At 47.4% G+C, this 26809-nt stretch overlaps 1 protein-coding gene across 3 annotated transcripts in view; it reads left to right on the forward strand.

Moving 5' to 3' along the window:
* Positions 1-12934: 12934 nt before the first annotated feature.
* The window catches only part of LOC146811957 (uncharacterized), a 1438216-nt gene continuing 1424341 nt past the window's right edge, over positions 12935-26809 (forward strand). Inside the window, exon 1 of one of the 3 annotated variants that reach the window (XM_085618932.1) lies at positions 12935-13258. In XM_085618932.1, coding sequence (XP_085475058.1) covers positions 13180-13258 — 79 coding nt within the window. In that variant the 5' untranslated portion in view covers positions 12935-13179. The remainder of the gene's footprint in view (positions 13259-26809) is intronic. The other 2 variants (XM_085618933.1, XM_085618934.1) reach the window with 2 other exon arrangements.

Consider the following 26809-nt stretch of genomic DNA (forward strand, 5'->3'; position numbering starts at 1 on the left):
CAGTTGGTAACAAGGGGGGTGTTGCGATCTTGTTTCATAAGTCATTGCATGTACAAATTTTATCTACACAAAATGATACAGATGGACGATGGGTAATGGCTAAGGTTGTAATCCACAATAAAGAACTAAATCTTCTGAACATATACGGCCCAGTCAGACCATACCCAGAATTTTGGAACTCTATTAAGATTTTACTTTCCTCCATTGATTGTCCGAATATTGTAGTTGCTGGTGACTTTAATCAATGGATAGATCCCTATTCTGATAGTCAATCTAAGTGTAAATTCAATCCAGATAAATCCCACAAAGCTTTTCAATCTGCCATTACCTCTCGTTCATTATACGATGCTTGGAAAACTTGTAACCCAGATTCTCTTGAATTTACTTTCTTCTCAAATGTGCACCAAACTCGTTCTGGAATTGATTATATTTTGGTTGGTAAATCCCTTCTCCCATCTCTCCAGTCCTCGGAGATTGGATCTATTTTTATTTCTGATCATGCCCCTGTTTTTTCTGTTTTGGACCTATCCTTAAGTTCCCAAAATTTAGTCGTTGGAAGTTAAATAACTTTCTATTGTCAGATTCCCTTTTCATCACTGAAGCCACTGCTTTTATCAATGAATTTTTCACACTCAATAACCCCTGTGGTACTTCTACTTCTAATAATTGGGATGCCTTTAAGGCTACTTTTCTTGCTTTTACTATTTCTTTTGCAGCAAAGAAAAAGAAACTTGCACGAAATAAATATACATCATTATTGCAACAACTCAAATTACTGGAACATACCTATTTTACTTCTAAATCCCCTTCTGCTCTTCACGAATTGATTACGGCCAAATCTGAACTTAATGAACTGCCTACAGTTGATGCTTGTAATGTCCTTCTTAAAATTAAATCTAAATATCATGGAGGCCAAAATAAAGCTTGTCGGATGTTGGCTAATTACTTAAAAATTAAATCCGAGCATAAGACTATTGGACCCATTTTAAATGAATCTACAAAATGTCTGGCAACATCGGACGAGGACATTGCAAATATAGTTCATTAATATTACCAATCACTTTATTCCGATGATACACATCCCTCCGCTCAAAATTTAAATACTTTCTTTTCTGGCATTCCTACTCCTCCCTCCCTACCTGACGAATTTGGCCTACTAGAAAGAGATGTTTCTCTTCAAGAGATTATTGATGCTATTAAGTCCTTAAAAAAATCAAAGGCACCGGGACCGGATGGCCTTTCTGTTGAATTTTATTCTGCTTTTTCCTCCATTTTCGTTCCCAAACTCCTGGATCTCTTTAATTCCTTCTTTACTGATTCCAGAGCCTCGGGTTCCTTTATGGAAGCCTTGATTGTTCTCATTCCCAAACCTGATAAACATCATTCCCTTTGTAAAAATTATCGTCCCATATCATTAATTAATTATGATTGTAAGATATTCGCCAAAATTCTTGCCACTCGTCTTGAGTCTATTATCCCATTGCTGGTTAAAACTGATCAAACTGGTTTTATTAAGGGCAGATTGGCCGCAGACAATGCTCGTATGTTTGCAAATGTAATTTCTTTTGGTAAAAACATGTAAATCCCCACTTGTTGCATTATCCCTGGATGCTGAAAAGGCTTTTGATCGAATCAATTGGCAATTTATGTTCAAAACACTTGAATGGTTTTGATTCGGTCCTATTTTTATTGCCTATGATAAATTGTTATGTTCTCACCCTCGTGCCAGTATCTTTGTAAACAATTGTTTCTCGAGTTTTTTTTCTTTATCCAGGGGCACCCGTCAGGGTTGTCCTCTTTCTCCCTTGTTATTTGTTTTATGTCTCGAACCCTTTCTTGAGCGTATCCGTGTTAACACACTTATTTCCGGTCACACATACAACTCTATGGAAACCAAAATGTTGGCATATGCTGATGATATCTTGATATATATGTCTAACCCCCAAACTTCCCTTCCTCCCTTCTTGGACGAGGTCCGGTTATATTCCAGTATTTCTGGATACAAGTTGAACTTCTCAAAAACTGAAGTATTGCCGTTGAATTCCCTATGTTACCAATACATGTTTGCTGATACTAATTTTACTTGGTGTCCTACAAAAATCAAATACCTTGGTATCTGGTTTTCTGCTACCTTGTCTACCACAATTAGACTCACGTTTAATGCCCTAATTACCAAAATTCAATCTCTCCTGCTTTCTTGGTCACCTCTGCATTTGTCCTGGTGGGGTAGATTGGACACTATTAAAATGATGATTGTTCCCCATATTTTATAAACATTATCTATGCTGCCCTTTTGAATCCCTGTTTCATTTTTTTCACAAATTAATACCATTTGTACAACATTTTTATGGAATAAAAAACATCCACGCATTTCTCTTACAAAACTTAAACGCCCTAAATCGGAAGGAGGCGTGCATTTTCCTGATTTTAAAGCTTATCATTCTGCATTCTTGATTAAACAATGTTTTGCCCTATCCTATGATTTTGCGGATATCCCTATACCCAGATGGATTGCTTTTGAACGCTCCTTATTGAAAGATTTTTCTTTTCATAATATAATTTATATGTCTAATTGCACTTTCATATCAAATAATCCTATTTTAAAATATTCCCAAAATCTACTATACAACACGTTTGTTGATGGTCTCAACCCGTTACAATGTTTTTTATCCTCTACTATTTGGTATAATAAATACATCAAATACAAAAGTAAATCATTCTACTACAAACATTGGAAGGAGAAGGGAATTATTTTTGTTCATCAATTAATTCACCAAAATTCTGTTCTTCCCTTCCCTGAATTACAATTGCGATATCATTTACCCTCCACTTTCCTTCATGAATATACTTTAATTTCCACGGCATTGCAATCCCATTTAACCTCTTTTGATCTCTCCAATGTTTACACCTCACTTGTTCCTCCCACACCACTATATAATATTCCTCTTGAGCTCAAACCTAAAGCCTCACATATTTATAAGTTATTGTTACTTCATGTTACTGAAAGACCTAAATCCCCTATAGAACTAGCTTGGGAAACAGACGCAGCCTTCTCATTATCGGTGTCTGCTTGGGACAAACTATGGTCTAAGTTATTTAAAATTTCTGCTGCTGCTCGTATAACTCAGTCTCTCTATTTTATTTACAGCAGAGCAGTTACTACTCCTGTTTGTATATCCAAGTTTTCCCCTTCCTCTTCACCCCTTTGCTGGTCTTGTTCTGAATTTACTGGCACGTTAAGACATCAAATTTATGAATGTTCCAATGTATTGTCCTTTTGGCACTCTATTTGGTCTACATGCATGTAAATCTTTAAATGTAATATCACGTTATCATTGCAAAACATTTTTCTAGGTTCATCCTCTCCTGACTTCGATGATTTCACTCCTTTATCTTTATTATTCGATCTATTTATTGCATTAGCTTTCAAAGTTATTTTGTCATGTTGGAAAGATAATTCCAAGTTATCCTCATTGTCTTGGTGGAACTTTATTTGCGATGAACACAGAATTTCTACTGTTTCCTCTTTTATAATATCTCAGAAAATTAAATCTGAACTACTTTGGTTACCATTCACATCTTATCTTGCTACACATGCGCATGTTTCTTAAACTATATCTCCTTCTTAATTTCATATTTCATTCTATGTATTCGCATCTTTTTTTTTCCTCTTTTTATCCTACTACTGTACTTTTCTTTCTCTTTATCTATAATTATATATTGTATATTTATGCTCTATTTTAACTTTGTGTACAGCCTTGCCAATGCTGTTATCTTTCTTCTTGTTTTTTGTTTATCCTTAAAAATTCAATAACACTCTTAAACAAAAAAAAAAAAGAAGGGAAATAATTAAAAAAACACTTTTGTATTCCTGTTGGTTCACACAACACATTCTAGCAAGCCCCATACCTGCCCACTGCACAGCGAGGGAAGGGGGAGGGCTTCTGTGTTTAATTGAAGTTGATAGTACCAATTGCCAGCGCTGGATACTTTCAATACTGCACTACATAGCACTACATAGCAATACACAGTGCTCAACTCTGACAATAAGCCACACAAAAACCACGGCGAAAATGATATACCGACGGTGGGCTCCTGAGAAAACAAGCGGTCATCCTGACCCGGCAGCTTTGAAAGTGAAAGCGGGTTGTGCGTGCTGAATCTAAACAAAGCACGTCGTCCTGCCTCGAGAAGGACAAACTCAATAAAGAACATAGAGCTTACTGTGCAAGACCGGAAGTAAAGGGACCAGTAGCCATTGGAGGTTACAAATGACGACACGGCTGTACTAAGGAGGGACTAACAAGCCTCCATACAATCAGAAGCCAGCAGAGCGAGCAGCGCATATACACTGCAGCTAAAGCTCAACCTAAAAATGGCCCAAAAACCGCCTGTTTAGATCTGGGTTGACTGCACTGCTGCAGGGAAGTAACTATCAGTGGTGTAGTGGGTGCTGTTGCACCAGGGTTCAGAGACTTGGGGGGGCCCACTGAACCCGAATTACTGCTGGATTTTATTACCTAAAATCAGGTAAGGGGCTTATTTTTTACTTGCAGTGGGACCATAGCATCCATACTATGCCACTGCGAAGCTCTCAAACTGATCTTTTGTTTACAATATACTGAGTGGGCTTTGTATTCGGTCCCTTCAACCACTGGCTTTATGACCAGCCTCCTTCAGCCATTGGGTTAAGGCTTTGTTAACCTCATCTAGATGCAGTGTATTCTCACCTGATGTTATTGCCTAATAGAGTGTACCTTTCCCCTTAAACTCAGTGCTTGCATTGAACTGCACCAAGGACTACTTTACAGCTAAAGGCCTCTATGTTCACTCTAGCTGGCCACCAGCCACTTTTCATCACCCTCCCTCTTTTACCTATGTGCTTCTTATTCTCCTTTCCACACACTACCACAGTTCCCCCCACAGTTCCTTCCCTCCCAGCAATTCTCTTGAGTGCCACCTGGAAATGTTTTTTTCGTTTGCTCTGACCCTCAGCACAGGTCCTCTTTTTGTTTTAGGTCAAAAGAAAGTATCTAGGTAGGGAACCTTCATCATAGTCATTCATTTCATTCCATATCTTGGAACTGAAAATGGTCTAAATGAAGGTTCCCTTGCCTTTTAAATGTTGACAGAAACAAAGACGGGACAGTATAGAAGGCAAACAAATCTTCCATACAGACAGCCTTTTGTTTCTTTTTTTTTTTTTTTTTTTTAAACAAGACCTTTATTGCAAACTCACACAATACACAGCTGACAGCCTACAACCCTTCGGGCCGGCCGCGGAGGATGTACTTTGCAGTTCGTTATTAAGCACACAGCCCAGTGCCGTCAACCCGGGGGTACGGCGGCGTTAGAACGGTGTGAGTGTATCACAGTGTCAAGGAGGATATTGCAGGACTCCTTTTTCCCTTATATTCGACCCTAAACATAAACTATTGCCAAACTGGTGAACAGCGCCCAACAGCCGTATTGCCCCCCCCCCAAACAAACCAGGTCATCACGTAGCACCCTAAGTCGCCTATCTACTATTGATGTGACTATCGCACCCCATCCATTAGCACCCGGAGCCACCACGGCGTTAGGGTTTAAAGATCCTCTGCGCCTTCCCGCCCCTCGGGAGGAGGCTCGCATATGCCCCCCCCTGAAATCATTCCAATTGGACCACACTTCCCTCCACTTCCGGGGGCATCCTCTCGTTATATATACAGTCTTTTCCTGCAGCATACACCAGTCCATGTCGCTGTGCCAATCTGACACTTTGGGTGGGAGAGGACTGCCCCAGAGCCTGGCTATGTTCCTCTTCGCCACCATTTGTCCGAGCGTCACCCAGAGCCTCCCTTTCGGTGACAGGTCCGTAGGTTCCCATATATTGAGGAGGCACCTCTTGGCCTCCGGGCGAATCTCCACCTCCCATACCTCCTCCATACACTGCACCACCCTTCTCCAATAGCGCTGAATCTTAGGGCAATCCCACACCATATGGAAGAAGGTACCCGTGCCCCCACATCCCCTTCTGCAGAGTACTGAGTCCGCCCTCCCCATCGTGTGTAGCCTAGTGCAGGAGATATACACCCTGTGAAGGATCTTAAGTTGGATAAGTCGCAGCCGGGCTGATATTGCGACCTCACGGGGAGAGGCCAGAGCGTAGAGCCATTCTTCATCGTCTATCTCCAGCCCATCAGCGGCCCATTTCTCTCTAAGGGGCAGAAGCGTGTCGGGGGGGTTGTTAATCAGCTTTTTGTACGTGAGTGATATGGCGTGTTCCGGGAGGTGCCCATCTAACAACCTATCTTCAAGCGGGGAGGATTGTGGTATCTTGGTCTCCGGTGGGATGTTAGTCCGGAGGGAGTGTCGCACCTGTAGGTATCGAAAGTATTCGGTGTGAGCTAGCTCATATGTGTCTTGCATTTGGGCGAATGTGCGGATCCCCGTAGGGCCCCAGATGTCCTTGATTTGGGAGATACCAATTAAGTCCCAATTACGGAACCCCTTGGTGCGCCCCAGGTTGCCCAGCTTGTCGGAGGCCCACAGTGACGTGGCCATCGTAAGGACCCCTGCCCATCCAAGCTTCCTCTGGGCGACGTGCCATATCTGTACCGAGTGACGGGTAGGTCCGGTTAGTGGACGTATACCCCGTCTGGAGTAGAGTGCTATCTCGTAGTTCCCCCCGGGAAGCAGCCATCTGTCCATGCCGTAGGCGGGATCGTTCCCGTCTCCATATGTACCCTGGTTGATCGCGGACAGGTGGGCCGCCCAGTAGTATTTACGGATGTCAGGGAGGGCTATACCACCGTCGTACCATCCCAATGTGAGTTTGGCCAGGGAGATTCGGGGCGACCCGGCCCAGAGGAGGTCGCGCAGCGCGGCCTCGATGGCCACGAAGTAGCCGTTGGGGACTAAATCTGGATAATTTTGCAGCGCGTACAGAAACCATGGTAATGCTAGCATCTTGAATAGGGCTGCCCGGCCCAGCAGAGTCAGTGGCAGGTGCTGCCAGGATTTGGCCTCCCGTTGGAGCCGATCGAGTGGCGGCTTGAGGTTGCGCTCGTATGACAGAGCTTTATTGGTGGTGATGTAGACTCCCAGGTACTTAAACCCTTCCACTGCCACATTAATGGGGCACGTGGCCGGGAGACGCGGAGGTTCACCCCGTAGGACATATAGGTGTGATTTGGCCCAGTTGACCCGGAAGCCCGAGTTACGGCCGAAGCTAGCAAGTATATCGAGTGCCACAATTATGGACCTGCGTGGTTTGGTAAGGTAGAGGAGTATGTCGTCGGCGTAGAGGGAGATTCTGTCCTCCCATCCCTCAGCCCAGGATATACCTGTCAGGTCGACCGCCTGCCGTATCCAGGCCGCGAGTGGTTCGAGGGAGAGGGCGAAAAGAAGGGGGGAGAGAGGGCAGCCCTGCCGGGTCCCTCTCTCCAGCGAGAAAACCTCGGACAGCTTGTTGTTCACCAGCACACGCGCCAAGGGTTCAGCATATAGTAGGCGCACCCACCCTATAAATTGAGGGCCAAAGCCCAGTTTGCGCAGGACCGCGAACATGTATGGCCACTCTAGGGTGTCGAAGGCCATTGTGGCGTACAGAGAGACCACCACCGCGTCCTCCTGTAGTCTGTGGCATTGCCCCAGTACGCCGTTTAGCCTTCGTATGTTGAGGGCCGTGTTACGGCGGGGCATAAATCCCGACTGGTCTGGGTGGACCAACGAAGGCAGCACCGAATTAAGCCTGTTGGCCAGTGTCTTCGCGAGTATTTTGGGCTCCGCGTTGAGGAGCGAGATCGGTCTGTACAACGCACACGCATCTTTAGGCTTCCCTTCCTTCGGTATCGCCACTATGGTCGCAACACGCTGATCACGGGGCAACATCCCCCTCTCCATACTGTGCTCGAACATGGGTTTCAGATGCTTGCTAACAGCCTCCGGCTGGAGCTTGTAGAGCTCAATTGGGAGGCCGTTGGGGCCGAGCGCCTTACCAGGACGCAGTTCTCCTATCGCCCGCTGAAGTTCGGCCTCAGTGAGTGGACTGTCCATAGCCTCCCGATCTTCATCCGACAAGGAGGGCATACGAAAGTCTGTTAGGAGGTCCATGGAGTCCTCCTCCGGCCGGTCGGACTCACGCCTGTAGACCCGCTGGTAGTGTCTCGCAAACTGTTCAATGATTTCCCGAGGTTCAGTAACCACCGTCCCGCACTCGGTACGAATTTCAGGCACCACCTTACTGGCTTGTTGTTTTTTCGCAAGCCAGGCAATAAGTTTCCCGGCTTTATCGCCCTGATCGTAGATTCTACCCAGCTTGTGGCGCGCCACGTTCTGAGCCTCTCGAGTGACTGCTTCTCTATACTCCGCCGTCTTCAACTGCAGTCTATGCATGGCCTCCCCCTCCCCACCCCCCGCCGCCTCCCCCCCAAGAACTTCCAATTCCGCCTCTAGTGTAGCGACCTGCCTGCACCGCTCCCGTCGCCTCGCCGATATGGCCGAAAGCGCCTCTCCCCTAATCACGGGTTTGAACGCCTCCCATAAGGTGACTGGGGAGTTCACCGAGCCGAGATTCTCTTCAAAGTAGCGTGTGATTGAGGCGGATACCTGCTTTCTGGTGTCCTCGTGTTTAAGGTGCCATGCGTTTATTGGCGCTAAGCAGCCCTCCCGTTGAGTCCCGAATGTGATGTGCGTGTGGACTGGTGAGTGGTCAGAAATGCCTCTGGGCAGGTGTGCTGCCTCACGTACCGTCATGTCGTGTTGTAGAATAGTGAGGATGTAATCTAAGCGCGAGAATGAATGATGCGATCCCAAAAAGAAGGTAAAGTGTCTGTCCGTTGGGTGGAGCAGGCACCAGACGTCCACGAGCCCGAAGGCCTCAAGAAAGTCCGCCAACCACTCCTGCCCCCGAGGGAGGTCTCTGGGGGGCTGTCTATCACGGGTTCCCGACACTACAGCATTAAAATCCCCTCCCAACACCAACTGGCCCTCGGGGAGGGAAAGGAGAAGAGTGCCGAGCTCCGCGAAGGCCCGGGTTTGGAGGCCAGGCGGGATGTAGACCGATACCAGGTTTAGCGTGCGGCCCTCCCAGCGGCCAGACACCGCCGAAAAGCGGCCCTGCGGGTCTGTCCTGACTAGGTCTATATGGAGGGGCAGCGCGCGCCGTACCAGCACCCCCGCCCCCCTAGAGCCGGAGTGAAGCCAGAGTGGGCCGCCAGAGTGTAGCCGTACCTATTGAGGGCCCGACAGACATTCCCCATCATATGCGTTTCTTGCAGTAGTACTACATCAGGCTGGTGCCGCTTGAGGAATTGCAGTACTATGGTGCGCTTGAGTCTATCCCCCAGTCCGTTGACATTCCAGCTGAGGACCTTCAAACTTTTTTCATATCTATCAACCATAGCTGTGGCTTGTTTGGGTGCTTTGTCCCACCACCCCGGCAGTGCTGCCTCCCGTAGGGCAACATGTTATGTGTGACCATAAAATCCCCCCAAACTCCCCCCCCCTGGTTCCCCCCCAAAAAGTGCGTGGAATGTCTACAGTCAGAGGTCTGGCTGACCCTTCGTGCCACCCTCTTCCCTCCCCCTCTGTCCCCAACATCCCTACCCCCCCTTGCCAAAACAACCCCCCCTCCCTGCCCCCTGCTCCGTGGGTTCTGAACTACCCACCACCCCAATTAGCAGAGCGCCTGTCGCCCAACCCTGCCCCAGTGGAGCCCACTGAGGAACTCTACGTAAGAAATTCGTGGGCCAGCCCCCTCCTGACCGCCTGTCCGTGGTGCCCCAGTTCGTATAGTCCTCAGGCCAACAGTACATCATCTAGTGGTGAGCTTGGCTCACAAGAGTCGGGCAAGCCCTCCCACTGCCCCCTTGTGCAAGTAAGTCTTATAGTAAAAGGAACTTTCATACATTACTGTCCGACGGCTTCTGGTCGAGCTCCCGTGGCTTCAATGCGCTGCGCTGTCTCTGGGCGAGCCCCAGCGGGGACTGTTTGAGCGCGAACGCCAGGACCTCTGGCTCTGCTCCCCACCGTCCACTGGTCCTGCCGTTGAGCCCGGGGAGGGCTGCCTCGCTCCACGCCCCTGTGCGCCGTCCCGCCGGGGGGCCGCCGCCGACTCGGTCGTGTCCAGCCACTCCTGCACCGCCGCCGGCGAAGTGAAGAAGAGGGATTTACCGCCTGCGATGATCTTCAGTTTGGCGGGAAAGAACATCATGTACCGGATACCACGATCTCTCAGCGCCGCCTTAACCCCTTGAAAGGAGCGCCTTTCCTGCTGGACCTGGAGCGTGAAGTCCGGGAAGAAGCGAACCGTGGCCCCCTCGTAGTGTAAATCGCCATGTTGTCGAGCCGCCTGGAGAATTGCATCGCGGTCGCGGTAGTTCAATACTTTGGCGATAATGGTGCGCGGGAGGGCCCCTGGTTTAGGTTTTGGGATCGGAGCCCTGTGAGCCCGCTCAATAGTGAAGAGCTTGGAGAGCCTCTTGGGTTTAAGGTGGCGGAGGATCAGATCCTCCAGAAAGAGCTCCACACAGTCCCCTTCAAGTCCTTCCGCCACACCCACTACGCGTATGTTGCTCCTCCTGGCCCTACCTTCCTGGTCGTCGAGCCGTAGGGCCATCTGCCGATGTTGCTGCACTAGCTCATTGACCCTGTTCTCGAGCCGCCTCTCCGAGTCCTGCAGGGCCTTGATGTCCGTTTCGTTGGTCTTGGACCGATCCGTGGTTTTCCCTAAGTCGGCCCAAAGCAGGTTCACCTCAATGGTGATCTTGTCCATTTTTGTCTCGAGGGTCGTCCCCAGGGTTTGTATGGCGGCCATGATAGATGTCAGGGAGGGTTCCGCTTGCCCTGCGGCCTCCTTCGTGGGTCCTCCCGGCTGCGGCGTCGTTTTGGCGACCGTATAGTGGTCGAGCTTGTTCGTCTGGGTCGCGGTACCCCCTTTAGGCCTCATTGTCGTTCCGGTGCCCCCGGAGCCTTGCGGTCCTCACTTGCTAGGGCTCCCACGGATATGTGCCAACTCCGATCCTCACGGCTGAAGTCTGGGCGTAGCCAAAGCCCACCGACACCCGGCAGCAAGCCGCCCAGAGCAGGGGGGGAGGGGGGAACCCCAGAGTGAGCAGGCCGCCGCGATACGGGGTCCGCGACCACAGCCCCCAACGCCGTGGGCTCTTCTGTGTCCAGGCCGCCCAGCAGCGGCCCCGCCGCGGCAGCCCGTCCTCCGCTCGCACACCTGCAGCAGTAGTATGTCACCGGCCGCCCCCCTTCCAGTCTGGGCCGTCAGCCGGCCGCAGCCGTCGCGGCAGCCCGCTTGCCATCCCCGGCGTCGGGGTCTCCAGCAGTGCCCCAAGGAAGTCCGGGTCCCACGGCGCCTCAGCGTTACTTGCGGGCCGCCGCCCCCGTCCGTCGCAGTCACTCAGGGCGCAGCGCGCCTTAGGCCGAAAGCCAGGGCCTCGATTTTGGCCGGGAGCGGCCACGGAGTTCCAAGGGCGAGGCGCCGAGCCGCCGCCGCCCGTCGCGGCCGCCGGATGGGGTCGTCAGCAGCCTGTCAGAGTCCGGGAAGCCTCTCCGGCTGATCACTGGGCCCGAGGAAGCTGGTGGGTTCGCTGGGTGATCCCTCCAGCACGGATGGACGTCGGATTTCAACGGGGCATCAACGGTCCCGGCGGAGCTCCGGGATCAGGCGGCCATTCAGTACGGCGCCTGGCCACGCCCCCCGCCTTTTGTTTCTTTGTTTGGCATTTAATGTGTTTGCATTGTATACATGAGCATTGCATCCAGACCAATTGGCATTGCTAACGTTTTTTTTTTACTCCAGAGAGCACCACAGCAGTCAGAAGTTTGTTTTTTCTGCAGCAGAACAATCGACACACATTGATTGTAGCTGCCTGTTATATCCGAGGTTTAATGTTTAGCCATACCACGGCCTATAAATGATGGAGGCCACCCAGTAGTGATCTTAATGCACACGTGTATTCGCATTACCTCCAAAGGCTCCTCCCATGAACGACTGGCCTTATAAAAATAGTCATGTTACGTCCCAGACTGGCCACGATCATTCTACATAAATATAAGGCGGTGAAGAGGGAGCACAGTAACAAGTCAACGTGGACCAGGCATTCCCACAAGCAAACATACTGAAGCCAGATGAGACCATAGCCAGCACTGCACATGGGGACTACCCTCTCCCCTTAGTCCCAGCGTACAGACAAGAAGGTATACAGCAGCACTTCTATGGGTTCCTTTCTGTAGTTGAGTTTTTAAGTGGGATATCAGGGCCTCTTGCTAGTGGGGGCGCTTCTGCTTGATACAGAGGTGGGGTTCTTGGTAGAGCGCAACCCGTTGTTCTGTGAAGAGAATCCAACTACCCACTCTTCCCCCATGGCTGCAGAGACTGATAGTAAACAGGAAACACAAGTCAGAGCACTAGAAAGGCATTGGAACATGTCTCCTGCGAAACCCCAAGGGGATCGTGCGACAGAGTTTGGGGAAGTTGGTTATTTGTGTCTGTCTCTAACACCAAGACAGACAGGCTAACATTTCTAACCCTTTACTCCGCCTCTATTCCCATGTAACTGTCTTTTTACCTTGCCTGTCTGGTATTCAGGCTGTCTGAGTCTTGGCATAAGCTGACATTCTCTAAAGGGCCTACCGCTCTTTGTTTAATTCTCCTTTCAGTCGCGGATTCACTGACCGCAGCAGCCCTTAGTCACAAGCCACTTCCTTTTTCACAGTTGATAAATATACTTATTTTATTGCTTAGTTAGAATTCATCTTGAGTAAAATGGGTCTATAGAAAGGCCGGCAAAATAGCACATAATTATATGCTCTTTAGCCAACGACCGCCAAAATAGTAGAGAACCTCACCATGTACCCAGCAGCTCGCTAAATAGACACTGCGCCATAGTAATAGGAAGCAGTAGTCAAAGTGGTACCGTAGAAACTTACATCAAGGCGCATAAACACAGATTTAGCATAATTCTTTCTGAAATAGCATATGCCATACCATAGTATATGCACATAAACTTCATCTACAAAGCTCCGCCCCTGGGAGCTCCCACCGCAGCCGTCACACTTGAATGAAATCACTGTTAGTGCAACAGCCCCATGAGGAGATTGAAATAACTGTGCTTCCTCCCCAGCGTGCCGCCAGCCGCCCCCTCACAGTTATGAAGTTCGCATCTCTCGGTGCTTTGTGACAAGATGGGCTGTGAGATTCCGTTCCTCCTGTGTTTGTTCACCACGGCCTCGATAGACGGGCTGCGCCGACTTACGGCTTCAGGTAAGGGCGGTACAACATATTAGCTCTTCTCATAATTCTTTCCATCAGTTTACACATGTTATTTAACTTTTTGCATTTTCGTTTGCCTCCGTTCACTTTCTCAGCCAAATGGGACAGTAGGAGCAGCTGTCAGCAGGACGGCATAATCTTGAGTATTTTGGGGCCGTGAGTGAGTGAGACTTTACCCATTTTCAGTTAATTAAAGCCCTTTCAGTGCCAAATATTATCAACTTACGAACTAAACATAGTCGAAGGGTGTAGTTGTTCAGCATCTGACAGTAACATAGTATCAAAAGACATTTGTTTGGGGTTGGATCAAGATTTTTGTATTTGCAACAATAAGCGACGTGCTTGATGTTGAGTGAACAATTGTATACTATTAAAATAAGACGTCTGCACACAGCGATTTATTACTGGATATTTGTAATTCCATAAGCGCCCCCACTTTCACAAAATCAAAGCAATACACAGACGATTTTCACCATTTCCTCAGGCGAAACCCTGGCGTTTTCTTCTTAATTTTTTTCACCACATTGTCTCTCCTTTCCACATCACACACAGCAGAGGCCGGATCGGACTCGGAACCAAAATCAGCCCAGGTACATTTCATCAGACCACACCCCACTCTGCACGTAGTAACCAAGGGCAGCATGCAAGCCTGACCATTGCTAAAGGAGTTGGGGGGGAGGAGTTATGGGGGGGGAGGGGGTGAGGAGGATTGGGTGGTTTACATCGCATGTTTCAATATATTTTACAATGCATTAACATTCAAAGTATGGTCAATGATAACGTTACCTGCATCCCACTGCAAAGGCTAGATTCATGCAGCATGCATTTCTTATTGCTTTATTTTGCAGTTTATTTGCCTACCACACTCCGGGCCTAACTCACAAACGGCCTATGCAGTCGAGGCGGAGTCCTCGCAGTCCAGGCCGGGGTCCCTCCTTGCACTCTTGACGTGGCCTCAGTACAGCAGTTTCCCATTGCAGAGGTCCCACCACGAGTGCGGGACCCCCTCAGCAAAAGCAGAAGCAGTTTGGGGATTAGGTACCTCTTTAATCTACTTCGTCTGCGCGCCTCTGCCCCAGTGTGTGTATAATGCTGCCCCAACACACAACAAGCTAGGTCAGGTGCGTCACTGAGCCTTCCTGTAGGTAGCAGCGTTGGTGGGAAGCACCCTCCCCCAGGAGAGAACAGAAGAATTAAATTCTGTCAGTTGGTGGTCCTGCAATCAAACCTCTCTAGCTGGCAGGCACGGGCTGGGTCAGTCCAGGTGCAATGTGCTCGATGCCATTTCAAACTGAATCCATCATAACATTAACCCCTTTGCTGCCAGGCCTTTTGCCCCTCCTGCGCCACGCCCTTTTTTTGGCTATTTGGGGTAGTGCACGCTGAGGCCCCTGTAACTTTTTGACCACATAAGGTATCCACGCCAAATTTGCGTCCTTTTCTTCCAACATCATGGGGATTCTAAAGGTACTCAGGGTTTGTGGATTCCCCTGGAGGGGTCACAGAAATGAGCCAAAATACAGCAAAATGTAGTTTTTTGGGGAAAAAATGGGAAAAACGGTATGCAAAAGAAAGCATCTGAGTTTTTCCCTGCAAATGTTATCAAAAACGGGTTTGTGGGGCTGAAATCACGATGTTCCCAGCTTTTAGGGGATACCAGACTTTTGTCAGAAACCCAACATTTTTTACACAGTTTTGGCATTTTTCTGGGACATAGCCTATGTTTGCTATTTTTTGTGCTTTCGACCTCCTTCCAGTTAATGGTAGAAATGGGTACAAAAGCAATAATGGATCCTGGAAAGCTATACATTTTAGAGAAGTAGACAAAATTCAGAATTCAGCAAGGGGTCATTTGTGTAGATCCATCAAGGTTTCTTTACAGAAACTAACAGTTAAATATAGGATAAATTGAAAATTTGTTGGAAAAAAAAGCCTTTTGTGTCAACGTTTTCACCTGTAACTTCTTCTAATTATGACAGCTCTTTGAAAGCAATATACCGTTAGATCCGCTGGACATTACTAGTTGTGGGGTTATATAGGACTTGTAGGTTCACCAAGAACCTGACGAACCCACAGCCAAAAACTGAGCAGCAACTTGCAATGTTTTTTTATTATGTACCGGGTATATAGTAATTATTCTGTAAAATGTGTACATGGAAAAATCGGTATGAAAGACACCTATGTATTTCTGAAATGGGAACAAAATATAGAGTTTAGAAACAGTAGATATTTGCACATTTCGGAAATTGGAAATACTCATCCTAGCATGAGAATTAGCAGTCATTTTTTAGAATGACTTCTTTTTTACACAATGTCTTTCATTTGGAAGGCAGAAATGCATCGAAAGTCAATAGGTAATAACAGTTCCTTTACAAATCTGAATTACCCTAAGTCTCCCGATCAAAATGGTACCTCACTTGTATGGGTAGGCATAGTGACCACGACAGGAAATGGCTCAAAACCCAACGTGAAAACACCACATTTTCACAATGCAAAATTACCCTTTTTTAGCAAAGTGCCTAGCTGTAGTTTTTTAACGCTAGCTCTGCCGGCACCTAGGGAAACCTAGCAAACCTATACATTTTTGAAAACTAGACACCCAGGGGAATCCAGGATGGGGTAACTTGACTGCCTCCCACCAGGTTCTGTTACCTAGAATCCCTTGCAAACCTAAAAAATTGCCCAAAAAACACATGTTCCCCATATTTCTCTGGTGGAAAGTTCTGGAATCTGCGTGGATCCACAAATTTCCACCCACCCCGCATTCGCCAAAGTCTTCCGAGAAAAATGGTACCTCACTTGTGTGGGTCGGCCTAGTGCCCACGACGGGAAACGGCACAAAACGTAACGTGGACACACCTCAATTTCGTAGTGAAAAATGACCCTTTTTTGGCAAAGTGCCTAGCTGTAGTTTTTGAACCATAGCTCTGCCGGCACCTAGGGAAACCTAGCAAACCTATACATTTTTGAAAACTAGACACCCAGGGGAATCCAGGATGGGGTAACTTGACTGCCTCCCACCAGGTTCTGTTACCCAGAATCCCTTGCAAACCTAAAAAATTGCCAAAAAGCACATTTTCCCCACATTTCTCTGGTGGAAAGTTCTGGAATCTGCGTGGATCCACAAATTTCCATGCACCCCGCGTTCCCCAAAGTCTTCCGAGAAAAATGGTACCTCACTTGTGTGGGTCGACCTAGTGCCCGCAACAGGAAACTGTGCAAAACGTAACGTGGACACACCTCAATTTCGCAGCGAAAAATTACCCTTTTTTGGCAAAGTGCCTAGCTGTAGTTTTTGAACCATAGCCTTGCCGGCACCTAGGGAAGCCTAGCAAACCTATACATTTTTGAAAACTAGACACCCAGAGGAATCCAGGATGGGGTGACTTGACTGCCTCTCACCAGGTTCTGTTACCCAGAATCCCTTGCAAACCTAAAAAATTGCCAAAAAAACACATTTTCCCCACATTTCTATGGTGGAAAGTTCTGGAATCTGCGTGGATCCACAAATTTCCACCCACCCCGTGTTCCCCAAAGTCTTCCGAGAAAAATGGTACCTCACTTGTGAGGGTCGGCCTAGTGTCGATGACAGGAAACGGCGCAAAATGCAACGTGTACACACCTCAATTTCGCTGTGAAAAATGACCCTTTTTTTGGCAAAGTGCCTAGCTGTAGTTTTTGAACCATAGCTCTGCCGGCACCTAGGGAAACCTAGCAAACCTATACATTTTGAAAACTAGACACCCAGGGGAATCCAGGATGGGGTGACTTGACTGCCCCCCACCAGGTTCTGTTACCCAGAATCCCCTGCAAACCTAAAAAATTGTCCAAAAAAACACATTTTCCCCACATTTCTCTGGTGGAAAGTTCTGGAATCTGTGTGGATCCACAAATTTCCACCCAGTGAGGCACCGTTTTTTTTTTCAGGAGGCCCGGTGATGCCACAACTTTCCCACACGAAAATGTGTGACAAAGGTGATTTTTTCAGCTAAATTTAAGGTTTGCAGGGCATTCTGGGTAAGGAAACGTTGGGGGATCCACGCAAGCCATACCTCCCTGGAATCCCCCGGGTGTCTAGTTTTCAGAAATTGGTGGGTTTGGTAGGTTTCCCTAGGTGGCCGCCGAGCACCGGGCCAAAAACCCAAGTGACCCCCCTTGCAAAACCAGGTCATTTTGAGATAGGCAAATTTCATGTCGCCTCACTACGTTTTGGGCCCTTGCCTGTCGCGGGTACTTGGGCCTCCCACACGAGTGAGGCACCATTTTTATAGGGAGACCAGGGGGAACGCTGGGTGGTAGGAAATTTGTGTCAGCCCGGTGATGCCACAACTTTCCCACACAAAAATGTGTGAAAAAGGTGATTTTTACAGCTAAATTTGAGGTTTGCAGGGCATTCTGGATAAGGAAACGTTGGGGGATCATGCAATCCATACCTCCCTGGAATCACCCGGGTGCCTAGTTTTCAGAAATGTGTGGGTTTGGTAGGTTTCCCTAGGTGGCTGCTGAGCACCGGGCCAAAAACCCAAGTGACCCCCTTGCAAAACCACGTCGTTTTGAGATAGGCAAATTTCATGTCGCCTCACTACGTTTTGGGCCCTTGCCTGTCGCGGGTACTTGGGTCTCCCACACGAGTGAGGCACCGTTTTTATCAGGAGACCCGGGAGAATGCTGGGTGGTAGGGAATTTGTGTCAGCCCGGTGATGCCACAACTTTCCCACACAAAAATGTGTGAAAAAGGTGATTTTTTCAGCTAAATTTGAGGTTTGCAGGGCATTCTGGGTAAGGAAACATTGGGGGATCCACGCAAGCCATACCTCCCTGGATTCCCCCGGCTGTCTAGTTTTCAGAAATGTGTGGGTTTGGTAGGTTTCTCTAGATGGCCGCCAAGCCCAGGTTGTTTTGTGATAGGTAATTTTGATGTCTCCTCAATAGGTTTTGGGCCCTTGCCTGACGCGGGCACTAGGCCTACCCACGCAAGTGAGGTACCATTTTTCTCTGAAGACTTTGGGGAATGCAGGGTGGGTGGAATTTTGTGGACCCACGCAGATTCCAGAACTTTCCACCACAGAAATGTGAGGAAAATGTGTTATTTTAGACACATTTTTAGGTTTGCAATAGATTCTGGGTAACAGAACCTGGTGAGAGCCAGTGAAGTCACCCCATCCTGAATTCCCCTCGGTGTCTAGTTTTAAAAAATGTACAGGTTTGCTAGGTTTGCCGACGTGCCAACTGCGCTAGGGCCCAAAACCCACAGGTATGCACATTGCAAAAAAAAATTCGGAGCCCACTGGGCTTTCTGCTGCCCTGGGGGGGAATCGGGGAAGGGGGTTTCATCCCGATATGCCCCTAAAGGGGCAGAAAGACTGTGGCTATTTTTTGTGGGGGTGGGGGCATTGGTATGACCATTTTGGGCAGCCCCCACGCATGAAAAAAGCCTGCGTACTCGCTGGCGCCTAGTGGGCTTTCTGCCCCCTCAGGGGGCAGATCAGGGGCCACTGCCACCATCTGCCCTCCCGGGGGGGGCAGAAAGACTGGAATTTCTCTGGGGGTGGGGTATTGTCATGCCCATTTTGGGGAGCCCCTACCCATACACTAATAAAACAAAAAAATCCATGGATTCGAGTGGGCATTCTGCGCCCCCCAGGGGGGGCCAGATTGGGGGCTACAGCTCCCATCTGCCTCCTGGGGGGCAGAAAGACTGTCATTTTTGTGGGGGGGAGGGTGGGGGCATTGGCGTGCCCGTTTCGGGCAGCCCACACCCTAAAAACAATTGCGCAAAATAAATCCCTGGTGGATAGTGGGCTTTCTGCCCCTCTGGGGGGGGGGCAGAAAGGCTGTAATGGTGGCGGGGGGTGGGGGCATTGGCGTGCCCGTTTCGGGCAGCCTCCACCCTAAATAAAATCCATCACCCTAAATAAAATTGCGCGAAACAAATCCCTGCCGTCAAGTGGGTTTTGCGACCCCCGAAGGGGCAGATTAGGGGCCAATGCCCCATCTGCCCCCCAGGGGGGTAGAAAGGCTGTAATGATGGCGGGTGGGTGGGGGCATTGGCGTGCCCATTTCGGGAAGCCCCCACCCTAAAAAAAACAAAAAACAAATCCCTGGTGTTTAGTGGGCTTTCTGCCCCTCCGAAGGGGCAGATTAGGGGCCAATGCCCCATCTGCCCCCCGGAGGGGCAGAAAGACTGTAATAATTGGGGGGTGGGGTGGGGGCATGGGCCTTCCCGTTTTGGGCAGCCCCCACCCCTATTCTTATTTTTTATCAAATTCCCTGGTGTCTAGTGGGCTTTTTGCCCCCCCCGGGGGGCAGATTGGGGGCTACTGCCCCCGTCTGCCCCCCAGGGGGGCAAAAAGACTAAATCATGCCAAAGTAATCAGGGGGAGCAAAGGCCCTTGCCCAAGGGGCCGCTCCCCCCTCCCTGGTGTCTAGTGGGTGGATCCCTGCTTGGGGTTCGCCCTCCTTTGGCCTCCCCGGGAAATGCCAGGTACCCAACAGCCACTCCTGCGGTGAGGGGAACACGGAGGTAAACAGAACAGTGCAGCCAGAGAGGTGAAGTTGAGGAAAAAAGGGAGGTAGAAATTGAAATTAGTTTAGAGAGTTGCGGTAGGGAGCAATACATTTTAAAGAGAACAAGCACTAGAAAAGCCTATAACAGCTATTGGCTAGAGGTGGATGGGTCACTGAAAGCTCAAGCCTGAAGCCTGAAGCCTGACTGTTGGAACCTCGAGCCTCTAACAAGCTGAGCTTTCATGTGGGTTTTGCAGGGCACTAGTCCTAATAAAAGAAGTGGAGGGACTAACCAAGTTAGGCAGAATTAGGGTGACCAAATGTCCTGGATTTCCCCGGACAGTCCTGGTTTTCAGAAGACTGTCCTTGCATCCCAATGCTTTTTCTACTTTTAAATACATGTCACTTTTTGGGACAAATGTCAACTCATACTGAAGAGCAAAATTGAAACTTATGCTCGGTGCCTCTAAAGTCATAAATCACTCTCATAATTTATATTTTAGTATCATGCAGCACAGGGGGAAGTCCAGTTCTCCCAGCAGAGGGAAAACAGAGGGGTAAGGAGGTTAAGGGGGTACAGGGTGGATTTCCTGCTATTGTCATGCAAATGTAGCCTTGTAAATGTGTGCTTTACAAGACTACATTTACATCTGACCTTCTCCTGTGCTATCTAAAGGAAAAAGATACATTACATAAGTTATTCAGGCATTTCCACTTTGCATGCAGGATGAGTTCACCCATACACACACACACACACCCACACACACACACACACATATATATATAATAATTATATATATAGTGAGATGTCATCAGTGATGTCATGAGTGATGCCACTGACCATGTCATGAGTGATGTAATATGTGAGGTGAATTGCGGGGGCCGAGTTATAGTTAGCTCAGCTAACTATAACTGCTAAATTTCTCAGGTTTTGTGCGAGTGAAAAGTGAGCCTAACATAACGTCCCTGTAAACTTTGGGTTTTTTCAAGGAATTTCTAAAGTTTTTTAAATACTAATTCATACTATATAACAACCTTGTAACCTTTGTTTTTTTTCAGTGAATTTCTAAGGTGTTTTCATATTCTATTTCGTAATTGTAATGTCCATTTTTTTAAGTGAGCCTCTAAGATTTTCATATTTTCTTTCTATAATTAGATATTGTATATTATATTTATATTATATACCACTCATTTTTTGATTTGTCACATGTTTATCAGAAAGTACATTAATAACTGGTTTTAATTTAAATACATTTTTGAGTTGCCACAACATTGTCGCCTTTACTGTGGAGAATTTGTGATCAGCAAATGTATTTCACATACTAAAAAATACACTTCGAGACAGTTTTAAAAAAATGTTTAAGTCTGAACATTTATTAAGATATTGTTTTAACTTTTCTTTCGGTGATCAATTTAGGGAAAAAACACTTCTACAAAAAAAAATTATATTCGCAACTACCAATGTCGTTGCGGTGATGCTGGTAGTTGCGAAGAGCGCATGGTTTGTACAGTGTACAACATATATATAGACAGATTCTACAGTATATTTAACAGTATAGCTTTCTAGTGTACTTTTCAAACATATTCAACAAACGCTACCAGATTAAAACATTTTAACTGAAAAAATTAAGTCTAACTATTACAATACACATATTTCTAACCACATCACTGCTTTAAAAATCTATTTGTATATGCCATGGACAGATGCCTTCTACCGGGAGGGAACTATAATAGAGCACTCTACTCAAAACCCAAACAATACCCCTTGATCGGACCCACCGAACACTCCGTCCATATTTGGCACACTGTCAACAAAACTCTAGGCTGGGAAGGGAAACTTACAATGGCAACGCCCTTGTGGGACTCCGAAAAATTGGGCGGCCTATGGAGGTCCAAGGGCTTTGACAAATGGGGCCTCATTGGGATCTCGCAGATCAAATATATATGGGAGAGGGGCGAGGTGAAAACGTTCGCCTCTCTACAACGCCATCATGAATTAGCCGACTTGGAACACTTTAGGTACGCCCAAATCCGTCACGCTCTAATATCCCACTTCCCGAAAGGTTCCTCCCCTCCAGAACCCTCTCCACTGGAAGATAGGTTACTAGATGGACACCTACTCGAGAAAACCATCTCATTGACCTATAAAAAATTGATCAACAAATGACAGACCCCCTTGGGCCGGTGCGTGAGAAATGGGTGCGGGATGGACTGGAATTAGACGATGAAGACTGGCAGGAAGCAGTGTCCTCCCCGAGAGTGGTAGCAATCTCCGCCAGGCTCCGGCTCGTTCAACTCAATATCCTACATAGAGTGTATGTCACAGGGCCTGGCTTAGTGCGCATGGGATGGGCCGACACTGGGGAGTGTTGGAGGCAGTGCGGTCAAGAAGGCTCATTTCTCCACATATTATGGGAATGCAAACACATACAATTGTATTGGCGCAAAATCCATGATGTTCTAAGTGAGGTTCTCACACTCGCCCTTCACCCAGAAGCCCGCAGGTGTCTACTAAACGTATGGGAACCAACTGACTTGAATAGCCACCACACACAATGGGTCACATTAGGGTTAATGCTGGCAAAGACAAACATCACCCAACTATGGGGAGCATCACAGCCACCCACAGTAGACGCCTGGAAGAATGACCTGGACTGGTGTATGTATAGAGAGAAGACTGTTTACATGGCCAGGGGCTGCCCCAAAAAGTAGTCCAGAATATGGGACCCCTGGAACATCTACCAAGGATGTCTCTGCAACCCCCTGCCTAGTAAAGATCTAGATGATCCCCCCTCACCATATTCCGTACTCCCTGTGCTCCTATATGGAATATGTCTCCAACGTTGCTTTATTGATTGCGATGTACTTGATTCCTCTGTGCCGAATGGTATATTAAGGGTCAATGAATGTTTAATAAAAAGCATTATAAAAATCTATTTGTACAAATATTATTCAAGAAAGTTTTTAAAGAAACTGTTTGAACCCTACTTCCTATTTTCGCGAATGCACCGAGAGTTGCGATTACTCCCGTGGCCACGACGATCGTGCCTTTTTTAGGGGGTGCATCAGTCTATCAATACTTCTTTAATGAAATGTGTGACTGCTTCAGCACATCAATGAGTGGGTGCATCAGTGTCACATTGGGTCTATAATTGGTTGCGTAAGTCTCTTACTCAATCTGTGAATAGGTGCATGAGTGCCTTTGTGCATTTGTAAGTAAGTATATGACTGAGTGGATCTGTGGGTGGATACATGAGTGTCTAAGTGGGTGTCTGAGTGGGTGTGTGAGTGGGTGCATGAGTCTCTCTGTAGGTCTATGACTGGCAGCATGAGTATCTGAGTTGTTCTGTCATTGGGTGCATGGGTCTCTGAGTGTGACTGTTAGTGGGTACATGAGCTGAATGTATAACTGACTGGGTGTATAAGTCTCTGAGTGGGTCTATGTGTGGCTGTATGAGTGACTATATGGGTGTTTGTGTGTCCCCGAGTGGGTCAGTGAGTGGATGTATGAGTGAGTGGATCTGTGAGTGGGTGCATGAGTGTCTCAATGGGTCTGTGAGTAAGAGCACAAGTATTTGAGTAGGTGAGTGAATGGGAGCATGCATGAGTGTCTGAGTGGGTCTGTGACTATGAGCGTGAGTGTCTGGGTGGGTCTGTGAGTGAATGCATGGGCCTTGACTGGGTGAGTAAGTGGGTGCATGTATATCTGACTGAGTTTGTGAGTGGGTGTGTGAGGTTTTGAGTGCCTGAGTGACTGACTAAGTCCTTAAGTCTCTGAGAGGGTCTGTGACTGAGTATGGGAGTGACTGCATGGGTTTATGAGTGGGTGTATGAGTATCTGAGTGGACATGTAAGTCAGTGTATGAGTGTCTCAGTGGGTCTGTGAGAACATATGTGAGTGGGTCTGTAAGTGGGTACGTGAGTCTCTGAGTGGGTCTGTACATCGGTGCGTGACTCTCCGAGTGAGTCTGTAAGTGGGTACATGAGTATCTGAGTGGGACAGTGAGTAGGTGTAAGAATCTCTAAGTCAGGATGAGACTGTACACATGATTCTATGAGTGGGTCTAAATAGGTGCCTGAGTCTCTGAGTGGGTCTGTATATGGACGTGTGACTCTCTGAGTGAGTCTTTAAGTAACTGCATGAGTATCTAAGTGGGTCTGTGAGTGGGTGCATGAGTGCCCAGGTGGGCGTGTGAGTGGGTTTGAGAGTCTTTAAGTAGGTAAGAAACTGTACACTGACTCTATGACTGAGTCTATAAGTAGGCCCATGAATCTCAGAGTGGGTCTGTACATAGGTGCTTCATTCTCTGAGTGAGTGTGTAAGTGGGTGCATAAGTACCTGATTGAGTATGTGAGCGAGTGCATGAGTACCTGAGTGGGTATGTAACTGTTTATATAAGTGTATGTGTGGGTTTGTGAATGGGCGTAGAAGTGTCTGAATGAATTTGTGAGTGCGTACATAAATGTGTGTGACAGTGACCGGCGAGTGTGTACAAATATATATATATATTATATTTTCACTAATATTCTCAATGACTTAGCAATATTCGTGATGTCCCCGTGATTGTACATGGGGCTGCCCTGGCGATTCTGTCGTCGTGGTGAATATTGCACACACTTAAAGTTTTTATTTTGGACACATAACTTTTGCCACTAACACACCCATTTCTCAAACATTGGGTCAGAGTATCTCCACCCTGACCCCTTCTGTTAGCTTTCACACAAATGTTCAGCCCCAGGAACTGTTCCTAAATGATAAAATGGTGGCAGTCACTTTGTGTTTAGCTTGCATTCCCAATGGCTCTCGCATCCGCAATTCATTGCGAAACCGCCACGAAATATCCACGGCCAGAGATATACCTATAAATGCAGCTTACATTTCTCAAAAACTACTAGACAGATTTGCACCAAATAAAATAAGGCATAATCTGCATAACAACATCTACCTTTCTGCCAAATTTGGTGTAATTCCGTCTAGCAGTTGAGGCTGTAGATTCGACAACACATTCCTATTGGAATTAATATTCCAAATGCACCCTTTTTCGCGCAGCTATTGCTCGGTCCCCACTGCAGGGATGATCCCCCAAACATTCCATGACACATAGAACCTATTTTGACACTTTGTTTGTAACATTTCATGAAGATTAGTCAAAAGACACCAAAGTTATAGGTAAGTAAAAAAATGCTTTTCCGATGGAAACTAGGTCCTAACTATAACTACCTACATGCAAGCGCCAGTAGGATATCTATCTATCTATCTATCTATCTATCTATCTATCTATCTATCTATCTATCTATCTATCTATCTATCTATCTATCTATCTATCTATCTATCTATCTATCTATCTATCTATCTATCTATCTATCTATCTATCTATCTATCTATCTATCTATCTATCTATCTATATATATATATATATATATATATATATATATATATATATATATATATATATATATATATATATAATAGTTCCTTCACAAAAAACTGGGAGAGTGCAGGACAGCGGGTGTAAAGCTGGACTCCAAATCCAAAAGCCGGAAAATCTCATAGTGTGTCAAGATAAGCAACCTGCACACAGCAACATTTTGAAACAGACATGCTGTGTGCAGGTTGCTTATCTAAATACACTACGAGATTTGCCTACTTTTGTATATATTAGCTACTGGCGGTCACCAGTAGGTAGTTATAGTTAGGAACTTGTTTCTATTCAAAAAGCGTTTTTTCTTTTGCCAATATCTTTGGCGCCGTTTGACGACTCTCTGCGAAATTTTCAAAACTAATGGTTCACTCAGGTCAGCTCCTATCTTAAAAGTTTTGGGTTGATTTGTCAAGCGGGGGCTGAGAAAAAAAGGGGGGTCACAAAACATGTTTTCCCCATGTTAATTTCCATAGGAACTTTAGACACGGCTACAGCCCAAACTGCTGAGCAGAATTACACCAAATTTGGCAAAAAGGTAGCTCTTGGTCCAGAAAGCCACCTTTTTTAAATGGTGTAAATCGGTTCAGCAGTTGTTGAGAAATTCCAAAATTAAAAATGTATATATGTGAGCACCGAGAAGGAGCCGGGAACCCTCCTGAGCACGAGCTTCTTTCTGATTGGCTGCCAACACTCCAAACCAGAATGTGATGGGAACCATCTTGTGACTCGGTAACCGAGTCACAAGAAAAAGAAAAAAGAAAGTGAAAAATGAAGAAAAGGAGGCAGGTTAGAAACGCCCTGACCCCAGGCCTGCTCAGGGAGTCCCACAGGGATCCCCAGGCCCAAAAAAAGCATATTAAAAAAAATATTAAGCCGGAGTCGTGCTGGGTGTGCGCATCTGGAAGATTTTTTTAAAAAAATGAAGTGCTGTCTCCCGCACTTCGTTTTCTTCAAGCCCCCAGGTGGGCCAGGTCCCAGGGGCAACATATAATAATGGTGTGGGGGCCCATGGGGCCCCCGCAGCCCCGTGGACTGCTACCTCCCCGGGGATTTATTAATTAAAAAAAGCATGTGTGGGGCTCTTGCTCCCCCATGTTTATATTCAAGGCTTGGAGGCTGGAGCCCCCCCACACTGCCCCAGGGATCACCACCTCCTGGGGCTTTAAACAGTTGGGAGGGGGCATGCGGCCCCCCTCCTGGAGCCCTCGATGGCCCTGGGGACCACCACCCCCCAGGGCCATTGCCATTTGCTATGGAAGAGCGGGAGCTGTGACAGCGCCCACCCTGCCATAACAAACACTGCTTTGCTTTTTAGAAGCGAGAGCAGAAAACCTTCTCTCACTTCCAAGAAGCAAAGCAGAATTGCTTTCGGGCAAGGGGAGCTGCATGTTAGTAGCTCCCCTTGCCCAAAAGCAATGCCGGCTCCCACAGGAGGCGGGGAGCCGGCTGGGACTGTGGTGCATTGGGGCTCACCCCATGGTCCCCAACGGGAAACACCCATTACAACGACTCTGTATTCACGCGCTGCCATCGCAACGCGGCTTTTACATCGCGGGAGGCTTGACACCGCAGGTTTTTAGATCGCGTGCACATTTACTTCGCTAACGTTTAC

This window comes from Triturus cristatus, chromosome 7, assembly GCF_964204655.1.
Source record: "Triturus cristatus chromosome 7, aTriCri1.1, whole genome shotgun sequence".
Taxonomy (NCBI): Eukaryota; Metazoa; Chordata; class Amphibia; order Caudata; family Salamandridae; genus Triturus; species Triturus cristatus.